General features: G+C 48.2%; 1 protein-coding gene across 1 annotated transcript; it reads left to right on the forward strand.

Annotated features, from left to right (window-relative positions):
• The first annotated feature begins 277 nt into the window (after nucleotides 1-277).
• Nucleotides 278-16,474, forward strand: LOC116860663 (zinc finger protein 354A). The gene is made up of 4 exons (XM_032846793.1): nucleotides 278-998; nucleotides 5,886-6,012; nucleotides 6,749-6,844; nucleotides 14,334-16,474. Exons 1-4 carry the CDS (start codon nucleotides 966-968, stop codon nucleotides 15,890-15,892), a joined length of 1,815 nt encoding a protein of 604 aa, XP_032702684.1. The 5' UTR covers nucleotides 278-965; the 3' UTR covers nucleotides 15,893-16,474.
• The last annotated feature ends 2,155 nt before the right edge of the window (nucleotides 16,475-18,629 follow it).

Here is an 18,629-nt window from a genome sequence, read left to right on the forward strand (position 1 = left end):
TCGCGGACGCGCCGCTGACCGCGGCAGGTCGGGCACCTGTCCTCACCGGCCCAGGCCCTGGTCACACTCCTACTCCCTCCGGACTCGTGCCCGGCGCGCTAACTGACGGGCCCTGCGGGCGTTTGGATTTGCTCCCGGCTGCCAGTGAACGTGAGGAACTGTGTTTCCACCCCTCCCCGGCGCCACTGCCTTCCCGGGCTGCAGGCGCAGAGATGTGTTTTCCGATAGAAGTGAGTTGCCGGCTCCCCCCTCGCCCCCCCCCCGCGTTGGAATCTAGACTGGAACCCAAGTTTTCGGTCTCTGTGCCTGCTCCTCCAGCCGGCAGCCCTCCGGCCGCCGTCGGAAAACTGCTGTTGTCCTCTTCCCAAGCACTTTTCTCTAAAAACCTGGAAGGAGATTCCTTGACAGGAGGGGGAGGAGTTGGGGGCGGGTGCAGCTTGAGGTGGAGAAGAGTTGTCCCCTGCGGGCAGTGAGGTTAGAGCCCGTGCTGTGGAGGCGCGCGGTACGGATCCCGGTGCACCCTCACTGGCTGTGTGCACTGGGGCAAGTGGCTCCCACTCTGCCCTCAGTTTCCTGATCTGTAAAATAGGCGTGGACAATGGCAGCTATGCTGCGGGACTGAACGATGTGAGCGGTGCCTGGCCCCTGGGGCAGGTTCAGTGAGTTGTTGCTGCTACTGAAGCTAGAGTCCTAGTCTTTTTTCTCTGAGCCAGAGGGGGAAGAGTTGGGCCCCGGGCCACTGTGGGCTGGCCCTTGTCTCTGGGCCTGTCCAGCTCCAGCTCCTTCTGACTGCCCTCTCCGAGGGCACGTGGCCTCAGTCCTCAGGTGGTGGAAGGATTTCAGAGCTGGTGATTCTCAGGGGTGGAAAGCAGAAGGGGCTTCTCCGTCCTGGCTCCCTTTTTCCTCTTTCAGATCTACCTTCTGGAGACTCCACCCATCCTCAGGGAAGAGCCCAGAAAGAAGATATGGCTATTGGACGGAGGGAAGCAACGTCTCAAGTGAGTTCATTGACATCTTTGGTCTTAGAAACAGATTTTTTTTTTTTTTTTAACTTCTCAAACTGAAGTCCTCCACTGTATGCAGTCTTCTGCAGGACCTGGAGCCCAAGCCCTTTCCTCCTTCAAGAGTCGATCCACCCAGTGGGAGGGTGGATTCTGTAGGGAATGTTTGCCTCCTCCCTGCCAATCCAAGTCTAGTGTTTCCCTTTTCTTTTCCTAACAGACACTTCTTTTTATTCACTAATCTCAATTCAGTGTATGGTTACTAACTTGACAGGTCAGATGCCACGTGGGGACGGAACACATGCGTGCGCGCGCGTGCGCACACACACACACGGCAGCTCCTTTCTGGCCCTGCTTCCTTGGCTTGCCCTGGTCTCCCTCCCTACCCTTGGTTTTTCTTTAGGATACCCTCCCTAGGCTACTCCAACCTATCATTGTCCGTTTTTTCTCCCTCTATGTGGATTACGTTCCTTGTTTCTGTACTCTCTTGAAAACTGTTCTGGACCTGCTATTTTCATCCTTCCATTGTTGGAAACAGGAGAGGGACCCAGTCCAGGTGAGCCAGTGCCTGAACAAGGAATAGCCATACTGGAGGGGACACAGCTGGAGAGATCTCTGGACTCCAAGGGCAGAGAGAAGACTCCCCAGGAGGGAGCAGGGAGGGGTGTACAGGATATCAGGAGTGGAGAGGCAGGGTCTCCGGTGGGTAGGAAGCGGGGCTTGAAGCCAGACTGCTGGGCTTGAACCCATCTCCTTGGTTACTGTTTGTGGGCCCTGGACAGATGTGCCCGTTTCCTCGCCTGGACAATGGGAATAACAAACATGCCAACCTCATGGGGCAGGTGAGAGGGTCACGTGAATCAGTGCATGGGAAGTGTTTGGATCAGGGCTGGGCACTAGCAGACGCCCAATAAGGGGTGGTCGTGGGATCCGGATGGTGTTACTGAAGTGCTGATACCACTCATGCCGACAGATGGGACCTGCTGGACTGTGTTGCTGGGACTTGTCCTTTCACTGATCATCTGCATCTGACAGTCACAGTTAATGTTGCTGGTGTCTGCCTGAGGGTGTGGCCTTTGTTCTCACTCTCATGCCAGCACAGCAGTGATCATCCCCGTGTTTCACACTAGCAAACTGAGGCTCAGAGACGTCCAGTAACCTGAATTCAAACCCCAGTGTGTCTGGCCTCTGGGTCCAGGCTCAGCACTGTGCAGCCATTCCCCTGGTGCCTCTTTTGGAACCCGGGGCAGCCCCAGCCCCCGTGTTCCCAGAGCTCTTTTCCGCTGTCGTGTTGTCTTGGAGCCCTTGAAACACGGTGGTGGTTGATCTTCGGGCTGGGACCGGCCAGTTCATATTTGTAAAGCTTTCCCCTCCTGTTCCCACAGAGCCACATTGCTCTCTTGCCCAGAATCTTCTCCATCCCTGCAGGGGAGTGAATGCATGTGGCATTCTCCCTAACCTCACCTGCTTCCATGTGCCCCTACTGCATGGGCTTGTGGGTAAAGCCCAGTGATGGGCATTTAAGACCAGAGAGAGAATATACCAAGTGCTGGCTTAACAGAAGACTTTAATTATTGTCCTTCCTTTGACATCGATAAGGTATGTGGCCCGGGTATCTTGACTGTCCTGAACCTTCTGGTCCTTATCTCTAAAATGAGGATTGCTGGGCACCTGGATGGCTCAGTGTGTTAAGAGTCTGCCTTTACCTCAGCTCATGATCCCAGAGTCCTGCTCAGTGGGAGCCTGCTTCTCTGTCTCCCTGCTGCCCCCCCCCACTTGCACTCTTCCTCTCTCTCAAATAAATAAATAAAATCTTTATAATAAAATAAAGTGCAGATTGAACTGGGAGATGGTATATGGTCCTGTCCACCTACACATTTTTCTTTCATTGATCAAATTATTTCATATGTTTACCTTGTCTGCCAGTTGAATTATGTTATTTTGAGGGCTAAGATTATTTCTTGCATTCCCCTCATGTGCGAGTAATTTACTTTGTTATACATGTATGACCTGCTCATGTTTAAAATTCAGAGCATCGGCGCACCTGGGTGGCTCAGTCGTTAAGCATCTGTTTTTGGCTCAGGTCATGATCCCAGTGTCCTGGGATCGAGCCCCGCATAGGGCTCCCTGCTTGGCATGAGGCCTGCTTCTCCCTCTCCCATTCCCTCTGCTTCTGTTCTCTCTCTTACAGCCTCTCTCTGTGTCAAATAAATAAGTAAAATCTTTTTCAAAAAGAAAAGAAATTCAGAGCATAAAAAATATCTACAGGGGCGCCTGGGTGGCTCAGTGGGTTAAGCCTCTGCCTTTGGCTTGGGTCACGATCCCAGGGTCCTGGGATCGAGCCCCGCATCGGGCTCTCTGTTCAGCAGGGAGCCTGCTTCCTCTACTCTCTCTGCCTGACTCTCTGCCTACTTGTGATCTCTGTCTGTCAAATACATAAAATATTTAAGAAAAAAACAATCTACATAAAGAAGAAAGTGAAATCTCTCTTATCCCAGTATCTAGAGATAGTCACTGTCCCCCGCTTTGGTATATGTCCATCAGACTCATACTTACTTATCTTTGTTTTTTATTTATATGTGTATTAATATTCACATATGTACGCATTTATTTTACCATTTTAACTTTTCTCGGGTGATAAAATAAGCATGATGTACATTTAGCGCTTTAACCATTTTGGGGCGTTGAACTCAGTGGCATTAAGTACCTTCACATCATTGCACAGCTGTCACCGCTACCTGTCTCCATCGTATAGATGATCTCATTTATTTCTTAACGCCATGAAGTAGGCATTGAGAGGCAGTTTTGCCGAGTGGTTACGAATGGAGCCTTGGGCCTCCTCCATACTGAAATTCTACCTCTACCCCTGACCAGCTGCAACACTGTGATTTATAATAGGAAATACATATTTGGTTTTCATCGCTGTTCCCAGCAAGCTAAGTGATTTGTAATATTGGGGTTTTGTTCTTGAAGAAACTTAAGAGCGTTAAAGGTGAAATGGGTGTGTGTTGCTATTCATAACAATCCCATTTCAACCAAGCCGGATTTGATATGAATGAGGTGACTTTTAGAAAATCCCTAAGGGTCTGAGCTGGTTGGCAGGAGAACCTATCTGGATTAGAGGGGTTGGACCTTTTGGTCCCCCACAACCCAAGGGCCAGTCATGCCTACACAGTGTCAGTGATTTAATCCACTGTGCTTGTGTCATGAAGTCATGGAAAAAAACCCAAAACGACAGGGTTCAGAGAGCTTCTGGGTTGGTGAACACTTATAGATGGGGAAAGTGGTGCATCCCAAAAGGGCACAGAAGCTCCACACCCCTTCCCACATAGCCTGCCCTATGCATTGCTTCCGTCTGGCTGTCCCTGCATTCTCTCCTTCTGTAATTAACCAGTAACCTAGTAACTAAATGCTTTCCTGCATTGTGGTACTTTTCCTGCATTTACCACTTTAGCAAGTTAATTAAACCCGAGGGTAGGGGTTGTAGAAACCTCCCCAACTCATAGCCAGTTGGTCGGAAGCATAGGTAACAGTTTGGACTTGAAATTGGCATCTGAAGTTGGGGCGGTCCTGTGGGACTGAGCCCTTAACCTGTGGGATCCGACCATCTCTCCAAGTCAATGGCATGAGAATTGAGGTCAGTTGTAGGATACCTAGCTGGTGTCACACAACCACTTGGTATGTGAAAAACCCACATGTCTGGGGTCAGAAGTAAAGGAGTATTGTAGTATAGACTGGAGACGCACAGGGCCTCCTATATATGGGGTCTCTGGTACACCAGCTGTTTGACCTGGACTGATTTCTTTTTGTTTCTTCTTGTGTAAAATGGGGGCAGTAATAGTACCTATTTTATAGGATTGTTGTAAAGATACATATTTACAGTAACAGTTAGTAAAAACCTCTAGAAACAGTAGTTGTTCCGAAGAAAGCATTCAATAAATGATAGCTGTTTTTTAAAATATTTTATTTTTGTTTATTTGACAGAGAGAGAGGGATCACAAGTCGGCAGAGAGTCAGGCAGAGAGAGAGGAGGAAGCAGGCTCCCCGCCGAGCAGAGAGCCCAATGTGGGGGTTTGATCCCAGGACCCTGAGATCATCACCTGAGCCAAAGGCAGAGGCTTAACCCACTGAGTCACCCAGGCACCCCTAAACGATAGCTATTTTAATTCCATAAGCACCACAGAGAGTGTCTTAAGCTAGCTAACCTAGCCTGCATCCGTGATTTTACATTGTTTTCCGTTTTCGTTGTTTTCTGATCACTAACACCATCATAAATTCCCTTGGATATGCGTTTTTGTGCACTATTTGTTATGATACAAACATAGTAACTGATAAAAGATATGCACTTTTTTTTTTTTTTAAGATTTTACTTATTTATTTGACAGAGTGAGAGATTACAAGTAGGCAGAGCAGCAGGCGGGGGCAGGGGGCAGGCTCCCTGCTGAACAGAGAGCCCCATGCAGGGCTCCATCGCAGGACCCTGAGATCATGACCTGAGCTGAAGGCAGAGGCTTAACCCAGTGAGCCACCCAGGTGCCCCAAAATATGCACATTTTAAAGCTTTAAATATGTATTGTCAAATTGTCATCAGAAAGATTTTTCTAATTAACACACCTACCAATGGTTTTTCTAATTCTAATAGTCTTAACCAACGGTCTTACTTCCTGCCCACATCTCCTTATGGTAGTTAATACAAGGCCTGGGTGAGACTTCATGTTGTTTAGTTGTCACTGGCTGATGTCCACTAAACAAATGACCTGAAACCTTCAGAAACCAGAATAACACCCAAAGCTTCATGGCAGCCCATCCTCCCCAGCAACTGCCACCACTTTTACCTTGTGTGATGGGAGGTCCTGGGTGAGCTGGGATGGCTTGTCATTACAGGTGTCGGTGACCTTCGAGGACGTGGCTGTGCTCTTTACACGGGATGAGTGGAGGAAGCTGGGTCCTTCTCAGAGAAACGTGTACCAGGAAGTGATGCTGGAGAACTACAGTAACCTGGTCTCGCTGGGTAAGGGAATTTTCCCTGTAGATGAAAAAGACAGTAGCATAAGTCAGCACCTGCTTCCCTGCATAAAAGCTGTGGGGCATCAGGAACTTTCAGCTGAATTTGGTCTTGGGATTATGCACATTGTAAATAAATAAGTATTTAAAGCTTCTTTCCCCCTATAGGCATGGATTTGTCCCACACATTGACAGTTGACATACTTGTGTGTCGGAAATTCCCTCATAGTTCAGGCAACATTTTACAGCTCTGATTTTCTGTGATTTGTTTGCTCAGCTCACAGCAGAAAGCATCCCTCAACCATCTTCATTACCCTGCCGCCAGCCTTTCCCAGCTCTCCCTTCCAGCCTGCCAAATGTGTATAATCCATCTTTGAAAGGGAGTCAGATGGTGCTTTCTCATTTTAAACAGGGCACTTGGTATGGGTACCTGTTTACAAACATTTAGTCTGTAAATCTAACATGTTCCCTCTTCTGTGGAAAGCCGTGGGTACTCCAGTAACCAGAGCTGCCTGTGTATCCGGCATCTCTAACCTACAGCTACTTCCCACACAGCCACACCCTACAGGCCCCTTGCCTTTCCCCTCACACACGCCCTCACGTCGTGGGGGCGTGGCTGCAGCACCCCACCGGAGCTCTTTGTACCATCCCGTGAGTTTTCCACTCAGATCCATGATGCGTCTTTGAGTCAAAAGAAAACCAAGTCTTATCTTTCTCTTTTTTTTTTTCTTGTCTCTGAGCAGGACTCCTGTTTTCCAAACCAAGAGTGATCTCCCTGTTGCAGCAAGGAGAAGATCCCTGGAAGGTAGAGAAAGAAAGTCCTGGAGGCCCCTCTCTAGGTGAGTGGGTGGGACCGAGCGGCGGCGGGTGGGTGCGGGCAACACTCTGGGGGGTAAGTGGACGGCTGGGAGATGTCGATTGGGAAGGTTTCTCCAGGGCCTCTGTCTTCCAGAAGCGGCAGAGAGGGGGCGCTTAGGCCCCAGACATGAGCATCCTTTTACTCTCTGGTAATCACTTACCAAATGAATCTCTCGGGAGCTTTTCTTAGTCGTTCCTGTTTTCACAGGAGGACTAAACCTCAGGGATTCAGTCAGTGAACAGTGCATTTGAGGAATGGCAGAGAATCCATCTGACCAAGGCTCAGGGTATAGGAGAGAAGGAGCCGAGGAAGGAAAGGGTGTCAGAAAGCTAGCAAAGCCGCATTACACTGGGCTTTGACAAGAGTCTCCAGCATGGGACCGTCCCATGGAAATGAAAGATTTTTAGCAGAAGACTGGAGTTCTGGAAATTTTAGAAAAATTGGCTTAAATGTGAAACAGTGTTAATGTCCTCTGGAGCAAGCCCCTATTCTGGCATTGAGGGCCACTGTCAGAGACAAGAGCAGCTGTTGTGGACAGAGCTGGCAGGGGGCGGGGGGCAGCTACTGCTGTGTCACTGTTGATGCTGAAGGGTGATGACATGGCTATGTGTGTGTTTGTAATGTGTGCGGAAGTGCAGACAGAAGCTGGGGGGACACACCTGAGCTGGTGCCAGGAGCTCCACATGGAATGGGATTAAGAAGGGGCAGGACGAAAGAGGTCTTTAGTTATATGTAATCTTAATATTTCGTAGAGAATAGATTGGTGAAATCCTTATGTAATTTGAGTTGAATAAGAATGGTCACTTTGGAGCATGGTGGGGGATAGTGAGGGAAAAGCTGATGGGGAATCTTCCCGGAGACACTTGCAGTAAGGTAGGCGAGATGTTTCTAGGGCGGGACAAAGGCATGGGCACTGGGGTCCGGTGGGAGGGAGAGGGGTCCCCTTGTTAAGGGTGTAGGGCGAGTTCGCTGTGGGATGGGTCTCACTGGGGAGCGAGTGGAATGCTCGGGGAGAGATGCTGGTCGACAGCTGTATGAGGTCTCTGGTAGCTCGGAAGGGAGGTCAGGGAGCCCTCGGCACAATGGTGGCATCTGACACCTTGAGCTAACCAGGTGAGGGCACAGAGCAGAGGACAGAATCCCAGGAAACCTCACCATTTACGAGGTGGGTTAGGAAAGAATGACCCCATACAATGGCTGCAGAGTGTGTGAGCGTGCGCAGCGGAAGGGGCGGTGTGGGCAGAGGCTTCCTGAGGAGGTGGGATCCGAGGATGTGGAGCCGGGTCCAGCCACAGGAAAGGGCTGCCTGAGTCCAGAGAAAGGAAGCCAGTGGGTGCTGCCGGGAGCCGGGAGAGTGCCGCGGGAACCAGATCCCACCCAGCGAGGGGAGCCTAGACACAGGATCTGGTCTTGTCTGAGAGCCAGGCTGGGAGCCTGGGGGCTGGGAAGTAGCCTGACCATGGCCCCAGGCGTACACTGCTGAGAGCAGCCTGCAGGTCGCGGGGGGCCTGTTGGTGTGGAAGGGAGGGCTGCTCCCCGCTGTTGTCGGGTCCAGATGCGTCAGTGATGGCCTCTCATTCCGTGGGCCCCGCAGAGGAGCTGCAGGCGGGGCGCTCTCCCTCCCCAAGCCCCCAGGCCAAGGGAGCCTTCTTCCCACCATACTCTGAGGTTTCTGCTGTGGGAACCACCTGTGTGTCTGTCTATCTTACTCTGGTTTGGGAGAAAGACACAAGGTCTGGGAAGCGGGTAGAGGCCGCCATCAAGCGCCCAGAGCAGGCAGGAGTCTGTGAATCAGCCGAGGCTCGGCAGGGCGGCGTCTGGGCCGAGTCTGGCAGGAAAGATCTGAGGAAGAGAAGGAAGGCTCCGTCCCTTTCCCCGCACCTCGGGAGCCTCCCATCCAGGAACGCATCTCTCTGAGTGAAGCAAGTCATCGGTGGGTTCCGGGGAGTAAAAGTGTGACCAGAGTCTGGAGTCTGGAGCTGTGCTGAGAGGCGCTGGGCCCCGGGCAACAGGGCTGGAGTCCTCAGCAGCCTCCTCCTTGGCGTCGGGGACATGTCCCTGAGGGTGGACCACGGGCGGGAGCCGGGAGGAAGAACAGCACAGCCGACTGGTAAGTGCACATCCCTGGACAGGGTGCACCTTCTCTCCTGCAGAGATGGCAGTCACCCCGGGGTGCCCCGGGAGTGCCTGCGTGTGTCTGTCCATCCAGCACCCCTGGCGGGTCTCCATCTGCCCGGACTAATGGGGCCTTGGAACAGCTTCCCTCCGGAGTGCTGGTCACTTCCCCGTGAGCGCAGGTGAAGGACGTTCTGGAAGTAGCTCAGGTGTTAACTCTGGATCAGACCTGAAATCTGCCCCTTCCCTAGCTGGTGACAGAAAAGCCTGTGCTCAGGCGTGGACTCCTAGCATCTCTAGCGGCCTCTGAGTTTCCTTTTTTTTTTTTTTTTTCTTTTTAAATTTCAAAACTTTTCCCAAATAGGAAAAAAGAAAAACAAAGGGTCATGTGGGGATGTTTGAAGTGAGAGGTGGAAGGCGCTGACAGGAGGGGTGTGCATCTCCTCTGAGTCTCTTGCTGAGAAGGGAGCACACCTGCGGGGGAGGGGCGGGGGCTTTGCCGGAAGAGTTGTAATGAGGCGATTAAACCAGTCGGTACATCATGAGTTAGCTCTAAGCCCGAATGCGGAAATAGTCCTGAAATCTAAAATTTTAAAATGCGGGGATGATCTGGGTAAACCATTATCTTCCAGTGAAAATGTGTTTTTCTTTCCTGTCATTTTCTCCTCCTTTGTCATCTCAGCATAAGAAGCCTGGTGGGGGGACTGAATCTGTGTTGCGTGGTCAGCGGAGGGGTCCCTGGGGGCTGCCCCCACACAGAGGGTGGGGCCTCTTTTTCTAACTCGCACAGAGGTGCTGCTCTTAGCAGCCCAGTGACCCAGCAGGCGGGGGTTTAAAGAAGGAATCTCTGAGGAGGTGAAAGCGGAGAGCGGGTACTCCTAGGCACCTCTACTGTGTTTGGTCAGTCTTGTCCTTGTCCCCTGCCCCCTCTCCCCAGCAGTACCCTTGCTGGCCCTGCACCTCCCTCCCTCTGTTCCCATAGCTGCGAGAATGCTCTATTAAAAGGTAAATCTGGGGCGCCTGGGTGGCTCAGTTGGTTAAACATCTGTCTTTGGCTCAGGTCATGATCCCAGGGTCCTGGGATCAAGCCCCACGTCAGGCTCCCTCCTCAGTGAGGAGCCTGCTTCTCCTTCTGCCTGCCAGTCCCCCGCTTGTGCTTTCTCTCTCTGACAAATAAGTAAGTCTTAAAAAAAAAAAAAAAAGAGGTTTATCAGGTCATCTCACTCCCCTACACAACTGTGCTCTGTATGATTGCTCCCCAAGCACACGGAGCACAATCCAGAGTCCCCGGCGTGGCCTCCAGAGCCTCCGTGGTCTGGCCCTGTCTCCCTCCTCACCTTCACCTCCTCCTGCTCGTCCCTTCATTCAAGGACTCTAATCACTCAATCCAGGAGGCCAGCCCGACTCCCCCCTCAGGGCCCCCCACTTGCCTTTCCCTCCCCGGATTATTCTTCCTGACACCCGCGAGCCCGTGTGACCTTTCCTTGAGTAGCCCAGGTTTCTGCTCAGATGGTACTTTCTCGAACAGATTCAGCTCATCCAAAACATGGCCCTCCATCTTCCGCATTCTCTGTTGCCTCCCCCTGCTTTATTTTCCCTCAGGATGCTTGTCCCTGCATGATCATATATATTCATTCATTATCTCTCTCATCTCTGGGTTGTCTGATGTGTTCCCATTTCCCCAGTACCCAAAACAGTGCCTGGTCAGAGAAGACTTTTAGTTAATGAGGGCATGAGTGACTTGGCTAGTTTGGTGGTGATGGAGATGGAAAGAAGTGAGCTGTCTCAGAGATACTCGGGAGATAAGAAAAGCTGGGCTTGGAGATGGATTTAATATGAAGATAAAGGAGGTCCGTTATCAAGGGGGCTTGGTTTGTGGTTCTGGGTTGGACAGCGATCTCATTCATTTAGATATTGCCACCACAAGGAGGTCAGATTTAGAAGTTGGTAGAAATTGGGTTTTGGGTGAATTAAGTTGCCTTTGGTTGACCCACTTATCCCAGGGGAGAGGTCAAGTCTCTGGTTAGATTTGGAGTCTTTCCCCTCAAAATACAGACTGGGTGCGAAATGTGAATGTGGGAGACCCTGGTCAGTCCAGAGTAATGGGTGAGTTTGAGTTAGCCTGTAGAGTGGGTCCAGAATACCATAAGAGCAAGAAAAAGCCTAGGGCTCGATCTCGAGGAACTCTGGCATCTTGTGGCCAGGTAGAGAGAAATGGGCCCACAGGGAAGAGAAGTGGGTGTCCTGCAGAAGGAAAAATTAGGAGGTCTGTGGGCATTGAAGTCAAGGCGTATAATGGGCATAGGAGCAGTAGAGATGGAGAGAAGCAGAGGAGTTTGTGACTCATTTAGATGGCAGAATAAACAAGTCTTAGAAATTGATTAGCTGAGGGCTGAGGGAGAGGTATTTAGGACGCCTCTTAGAGTTTTGATTCAGAACTCATGCTATTCTAGAGACAAGGGTTTGGTTATACGGGTTGTAAGGAGCGATCACAAAATCAGTTAGGTTTACGCGTGTTGAATCTGAGGAGTTGTCAAGACATCTAAGCTGCTATTTTGAGTGGGCTTGTGTGGAGAGAAGTGTTGCCTCGCATATATGTTTGGAATCAAAGCTGGCCTGTGGGAAGAGTACGGAGCAAAGGAATTGGGGTCCAAGGACTAAACCCCGAGGGACCCCCCACCCCCAGGATTGAAGGTCACGCAGAGGAACATGAGTGCACAGAGGAGGCTGAGGCTGGTGGGAAGGGAGAGGAATGTGGAGCAAAGCAGGGGGCACTGGACCCTAGGAAAAGGGCCGCTCAAGGCAAACGAGGGGTCACTATGAGCTGCTGCCAACAGGTTGGTTCGGTGGGAACCGCAGAGCATTTTGTCTCCGCCACCTGGAGGTCATGGCTGCCTTAGCAAGGATTGCTGACAACAGGAGCCAGAAGGGGGCCCGGGGGGGTGCTGAGCAGGAGGAGGGGAGCTGGTGTGAGATACTGAGCAAGAGTGGATGTGGAGAAGGAGTAGCTCTTCTGTGCACATACAAACATTTCTGTACATCCTCTCATTTTCCCTTGGCCGCTCCTACTGCACAGCGCACATCATTTTGCCCCTGTCACCTGGTGTCTATTGAAACTCTCCATGGCCGCCTATGGAGCACTTCCTCTCTCAGGGGAGGAGCTGGGAATGACCTGTTGGATGCGCAGCTTTGGATCCTGTTAGCCCTGCAGGCCTACTTCGGGCTCGCATTTTATAAAATGGTACGATTGCTGATTTAAAGCTGTACCTGTTAGCAAGACTTGGTTGGGGAAGGAACAAGGACGGTGTTGGGCAGAAAGTAAAACACTCTTCTTTCCTTTCCTAAATATTAAAGACACTGGGGCACCTGGGTGGCTCAGTTGGTCAAGTGTCTGCCTTTGGCTCAGGTCATGATCCCGGGGTTCTGGGATCGGTCACCTCACTTATCAGGGAGTCCGGTTCTCCCTTTCTTTCTGCCCCTCTCCCCAGCTCGTGCTCTCACTCATGTGCTGTCTCTCAAATGAATAAATTTTTTAAAAATCTTAAAAAATCATAAAGACATGAGTGCATGTAAAATGATCCAAGGAGGGTGTACAGAGTGGAGGGGGAAATTCCAGATTTTAGAGGAAAAAGAAAAAGTTATTGAGGAAGGAGACTGAGAAGTAAAGCTGGTAGGAAAGAGAAAGCAGAATACAGTATTTTGACCAAGCAGAGAAAATTCGTACACAGGAGAGAAAGGGAACATCCGACAGGAATCTCCACCACAGTGAGATGCAGGGGAGCCCTTTAAATGGTTCTCTCCAGCGCAGGAGGAAATGCCACACACAGGCATTCCCCTGGCAAAACGTAATAGTTGATATGTTGCATCCTCTCCCAATGACTGAGTTCAGTTCTGTTTTCTACCACTCTGTCATGCTAGCCCTTTTTTACCTTTTTATATTTATGCCCATCTCATTTATCTTCAACTCTTTTCCACACTGCTGGATAGTTTCTTTTGCTCGATGCATGAGCAAGGCTGCCATTCCCAGCTTGCACCTTTTGGCTTCATGCCTACCTGCAGCACCTCTAGATTAGCTCCATAACTCGTTCCTCTTTGAACTGCCGCGACTGTAATCACCCATATGGTGATCTCCCATCACTCATGTAATGTCGGGTCCTGGAAGGCAGCCTCGGGTGTTTCAGTCGTGTGTGTGTGTGTGTGTGTGTGTGTGTGTGCATGTGTGTGTGTGAGAGAGAGAGAGAAATAAGGAATTGAGACTTATTTGACATTGTTCAAATTAGGAGTATATAAGTAATTAAGGGAAATTAACAAAAAATTTTGTGTCTAAGTCAGGTGATGTCAGGATCTGTGAATAGGGTATGCTATAATCTGCAGAGAATACTTACGGTAGAAAAGGAAAATCTAATATATTTAGATGTAGGTAGGAATGTAATTATATAATACAAAGGTATGTAACACGTATTTTATTTTATTTTATTTTAAGATTTTATTTATTTGACAGAGATCACAAGGAGGCAGAGAGGCAGGCAGAGAGAGAGAGGAAGGGAAGCAGGCTCCCTGCTGAGCAGAGAGCCCGATTCGGGGCTTGATCCCAGGACCCTGAGACCATGACCTGAGCCAAAGGCAGAGGCTTAACCCACTGAGCCACCCAGGTGCCCCATAACACGTATTTTAAATATTGTGGTTAAGTGCTATAATAAGGGGAATGGACTGTAGAAACTCAGACTCAAGAAGGGACTCCATTTGAATTGAATCTGAAGGATACTAAGGAATTGGGCATGAGGGAAGGTGGGGAAGACTTTACAGATTAGGAAGATTACACACAATGAAGAGAAATATCATGAAAACAATTTCAGAGTCAAGGATGGCTTTGGACTGATCCCAGACTGCCTCTCCCAATTCATGATCCCCTGGTTGCTCTGACACTCACCTTCTTTAAATGGGCTTGTTCTAATCTTTTCTCCACCCTAGTACTTCAGTTCCCGTTGATTCTTTTTCTCTCTTGCTTAAATCTTTTATGTTTTCCTCTTATCGCTGACCAGATAAAAACCATATTTAAATAACATCAATACTTAGGATGCCTGGGTGGCTCAGTTGGTTATTAAGGTTCTGGCTTCAGCTCAGGCCATAATCCCGGGGTCCTGGGATCGAGTCCCACATTGGGCTCCCTGCTTCTCCCTCTGCCTGCCACTCCCCATGCTTGTGCGTGCATGCTCTCTCTTTCTCTCTCTCTCTCTCTCTCTCTCTCTGACAAATAAATAAATAGCATCAATACTTACTTATTCTCTATGTTTAGTCCATGTAGCTAAATACCGTATCACATGAAACCGCTTTAGTTTTTTTTCCCCCTCCAGGATGGAAGAGCAGTCACAAAACCACGAAGTCAACTCAGACACAAGATTCTTCTTTTCAGGAGCTGATAATGAGAAGATCCAGAAGAAATGGACCCTGGGACTTTAAATCAGAAAAACCCTGCGTTTATGAAGAGAGATTAGAGAAAAAGCAGGAGAAAAAAGAAAGTATTCAGGCAGTTGCAGGCAGCCACAAAAAAATCCTCATTGTAGAAAGAAGCCATAGAAATAATGATTTTGGCCAAAACTTCAGCCCAAAGTCGGTCCTTGTTAGGCAGCAGATGGTTCCCAGAGAAAAAACACCACCAAAATGTGAAATACAAGGAAACACCTTCAAACAGAATCCATATTTGCTTAATCAACCAAAAATCAACACCACAGAGAAACGCTATAAATGTAGCATATGTGAAAAAACCTTCATTAACACTTCATCCCTTCGCAAACATGAGAAAAACCATAGTGGAGAGAAATTATTTAAATGCAAAGAATGTTCAAAAGCCTTTAACCAAAGTTCAGCTCTCATTCAGCATCAAATAACTCATACTGGAGAGAAGCCCTATGTATGTAAAGAATGTGGGAAAGCCTTCACTCTGAGTACATCCCTTTACAAACACCTAAGAACCCACACTGTGGAGAAATCCTATCGATGTAAAGAATGTGGTAAATCCTTCAGTAGAAGGTCTGGCCTTTTTATACATCAAAAAATCCACGCTGGAGAAAATCCCCATAGATACAATCCAGGTAGGAAGGCAGCCAGCACATCCCTTCCCGGATGTCAGAGAATTCACCTCAGAAAGAAGTCCTATTTATGTAATGAATGCGGCAACACCTTTAAGTCGAGCTCATCCCTTCGTTATCATCAGAGGATTCACACGGGAGAGAAACCTTTTAAGTGCAGTGAATGTGGGAGAGCCTTCAGTCAGAGCGCGTCTCTTATCCAGCACGAAAGAATTCACACTGGAGAAAAGCCCTATCGATGTAACGAATGTGGAAAAGGTTTTACTTCTATTTCAAGACTTAACAGACACCGGATAATTCATACCGGTGAGAAGTTTTATAACTGTAATGAGTGTGGTAAAGCCTTAAGTTCCCACTCGACGCTTATCATTCATGAAAGAATTCACACTGGCGAGAAACCGTGTAAATGCAAAGTGTGTGGGAAAGCCTTCCGACAGAGTTCAGCTCTCATTCAGCATCAGAGGATGCATACCGGAGAAAGACCCTACAAATGCAACGAGTGTGGGAAAACATTCAGGTGTAACTCATCCCTTAGCAACCATCAGAGAATCCACACAGGAGAGAAACCATACCGATGTGAGGAATGTGGGATCTCTTTCGGCCAAAGTTCTGCTCTTATTCAGCATCGGAGAATTCATACCGGAGAGAAGCCCTTTAAATGTAATACGTGTGGGAAAACTTTCAGACAGAGCTCATCACGTATTGCCCATCAGAGAATTCATACTGGAGAGAAACCCTATGAATGTACTACCTGTGGGAAACTTTTCAACCACAGGTCATCTCTTACTAATCATTATAAAATTCATATCGAAGAGAACCCCTAGGAAGTAGATTTGCATGTGTGAAAGCCTTAAACCAAAGCTCATCAAAATACACAAGAGTGGTATCACAAAAGTAATGGATAGGAAAAACCTTTCCGTAATGTAGGCCTCACCAGCTATCAGATTCCAAGGACAAGCCTTGACTATGTAATAGGTAATGAGGAAAGTAGAAAGTGTTCATGCCTGCCAGGCCCTCTTGAAAATAACCCGAAATGAAAAATTCACAACTGGAGACATGGACTTTGGGCATTTGTAAAATAATTCTCTTTCTACAGCAGTGTACATGAGATACCATATGTGGTTGTCATAAACATCTGGGTGAGGGGAGGTGTGCACTGGATTTCTCATTAAAAAAAACTTCTAAGTTGGTAATACTTTTTTTTTTTTAACAACAAACATTTAATAGCATATAAAAGATGTGATTGAATTATACACTTTTAGAGAAAAGGACCAAATAAAAGATTTTTTTTTAAAAAGAGCTGCAAACTACCTCTCCGTTTCTGGGGTTTGTCCTTTCCCTGACCTGATGTCAACTCTGTGCATGGATCTCATTTAAAAATAAAAATAAAAGTCTGTTCTCTTCATCCTGTGTTCTTCTAGTAATTGCTGTCAATTGGTAATTTTCTAACCAGTTGTTAGTGCTGTTCTCGAAATTTCTTTATTTGGCCGTGAGGTCATTTATGAAAAAGTTATACCAGCTGTATACCATGAGCTGTCATCCTAAGTACATTAAATGGAAAAATAGGCAATTATTTCAAGTTTAAAGCAATTAAATATCTATAATTTCACTGTTCGGGTCCGTAATCAAAGGAGCAAGACTGATACAAAGTGAAGGTCAAGCAAAGCTTTATTTCACACCAAGCGTCGAGAATCAAACTGACCGGTCAGGGCCGTCTCTTACAAAGAGGCGACCCCTCCCAGCCTCACAGACTAACTTTTATAGAGGTAGTTGAGCCTGGCTATACACAGGTGGCCAAGGAGATTGCAATACACAGAAAATTGCACAGTCATGCTAGGTCTGCAACACACAGAAAACTGCACAGTCATGGTAGGTTACACACGGGTGGCCAACTGAATTTCAAAAATTACCCTTGTAGATATATGCGCTCCCCACTGATTGGATGTCTTCACCCAGCCTGACCCGCCCTTGTATCTAGGCTTTGCAAGTAAGTTCCTCTGGGAGGGGCAGGGTCAATCTAAATTTACTACATAGGGTCAATCTAAGTTCACTGCATAAACACAAAATGACTCCCTCTGGCTAAGCAGGCCCTTACAGTCCCCCTTTTCTTTGGAGATTAGTCAAATCCTTGACTTTTCAGCTAGTTCTATGTTCTGCACAGTCGGCTGATGAGTTAGCCATTCACCGCTTTGTATAACCTTTTCCATTTTCTAATTCTGTTTGTCTAATTTCCCAGTTATACTCTTTTTTTGTCTTATGAGTTGACTCAGAAGCTCTTACACAAACAGGTAACAATAGGAGCAACAATGAACTCATAGTCTTTTGAGTCTTAGCTTTAGTCCATGGTCAGTGGGGTCCATCAGCTGCGGCTTCCATTTTTGGGGGGCATCCTCATCCTCGGCTCTTTTGACATGACCTGCGTGAATCCAGGCCCTGATTCCTTCTAATTTTACTGCTGTGGAGGTGGTCAGGATGACAGTAAATGGTCCCTTCCAGCGAGGCTCCAAGTTTCCCACTTGGTGGCGGCGTATCCAAGCCAAGTCCCTGGGTTGGTAAGGATGTGTTTCCACCTCCGTCTCCATCTCAGTGTGGGCAGTTCAGATCCCTGTGTGGGATCTTTTTAAGACAGACTGTAATGCCTGCAGTGACTGGAGTACAGACTTATCAGTCATTTCTGCTGGGACAACCTCTCGTAGCCTAGGGCAGAGCGGGGGACGGGGGGGTCTCCTGAACATTATTTCAAATGGGGTCACCTTGTTTAAGTAGGTGTACATCACACCCTGTGGAGGGCGAAAGGAAGGAGATCCACCCATCCACCACCAGTCTCCAGAATTAGCTTTGTCAAGGTCTATTTAAGAGTCCAGTTCATTCTCTCTACTTGCCCGGAACTCTGGGGCCAGTAGGCACAATGTAGTTTCCAATTAGTGCCCACAGCCTTGGCCAATGCCTGTGAGACTGAGCTCACAAATGCAGGGCCGTTGTCTGACCCAATCACAAGAGGCAGCCTGAACCTAGGAATTATTTCTTCTAATAGCTTTTTGGCTACCACTCCTGCTGTCTCATGTTTGGCGGAAAAAGCCTCTATCCAGCCTGAAAAGGTATCTACAGAAACTAACATATACTTGTGCCCATATTTTCCGGATTTTATCTCTGTAAAATCTATTTCCCAATAAATTCCTGGTTCCTTACCTCTTTCTCTTTTCCCTTTTCCCATTCTAGTTCCTCCCACATTAACTGCCTGGCCTTGAGCAAATCTATCAACTACATCCTGAACCATACGCCCTAATTTAGAAACCTGGAACTGCTTGTCTATAAGCTCCTTGAGTTTGCGTGTCCCCAAATGAGTACCCTGATGTATCTGGTCTACTAACTTCTTACCTAGTCTTCGAGGAAGAATTAACTTTCCTGTTTTAGTCTTAGCCCAATCCCCTTCATAGTCTAATTTAGCCCATTTTTGTAAATACTTTAAATCTTCTTCTGAATAGTTCGGTTTTTCTGGTAGGGCTGGAGCCGGGAGTGTAACCAGCTCTTGCAGTTTCTCGGGCTGCTTGCTTTATGGCT

The sequence above is a fragment of the Lontra canadensis genome, unplaced genomic scaffold (assembly GCF_010015895.1).
Source record: "Lontra canadensis isolate GAN:19392208 unplaced genomic scaffold, GSC_riverotter_1.0 scaffold181, whole genome shotgun sequence".
NCBI lineage: Eukaryota > Metazoa > Chordata > Mammalia > Carnivora > Mustelidae > Lontra > Lontra canadensis.

Coding starts and splice junctions, on each gene's coding strand:
- LOC116860663 (XM_032846793.1), top strand. CDS start 966: ATGGCTATTGGACGGAGGGAAGCAACGTCTCAA. Junction 999..5,885: donor GGAGGGAAGCAACGTCTCAA/GTGAGTTCATTG, acceptor TTGTCATTACAG/GTGTCGGTGACCTTCGAGGA. Junction 6,845..14,333: donor TCCTGGAGGCCCCTCTCTAG/GTGAGTGGGTGG, acceptor TTCCCCCTCCAG/GATGGAAGAGCAGTCACAAA.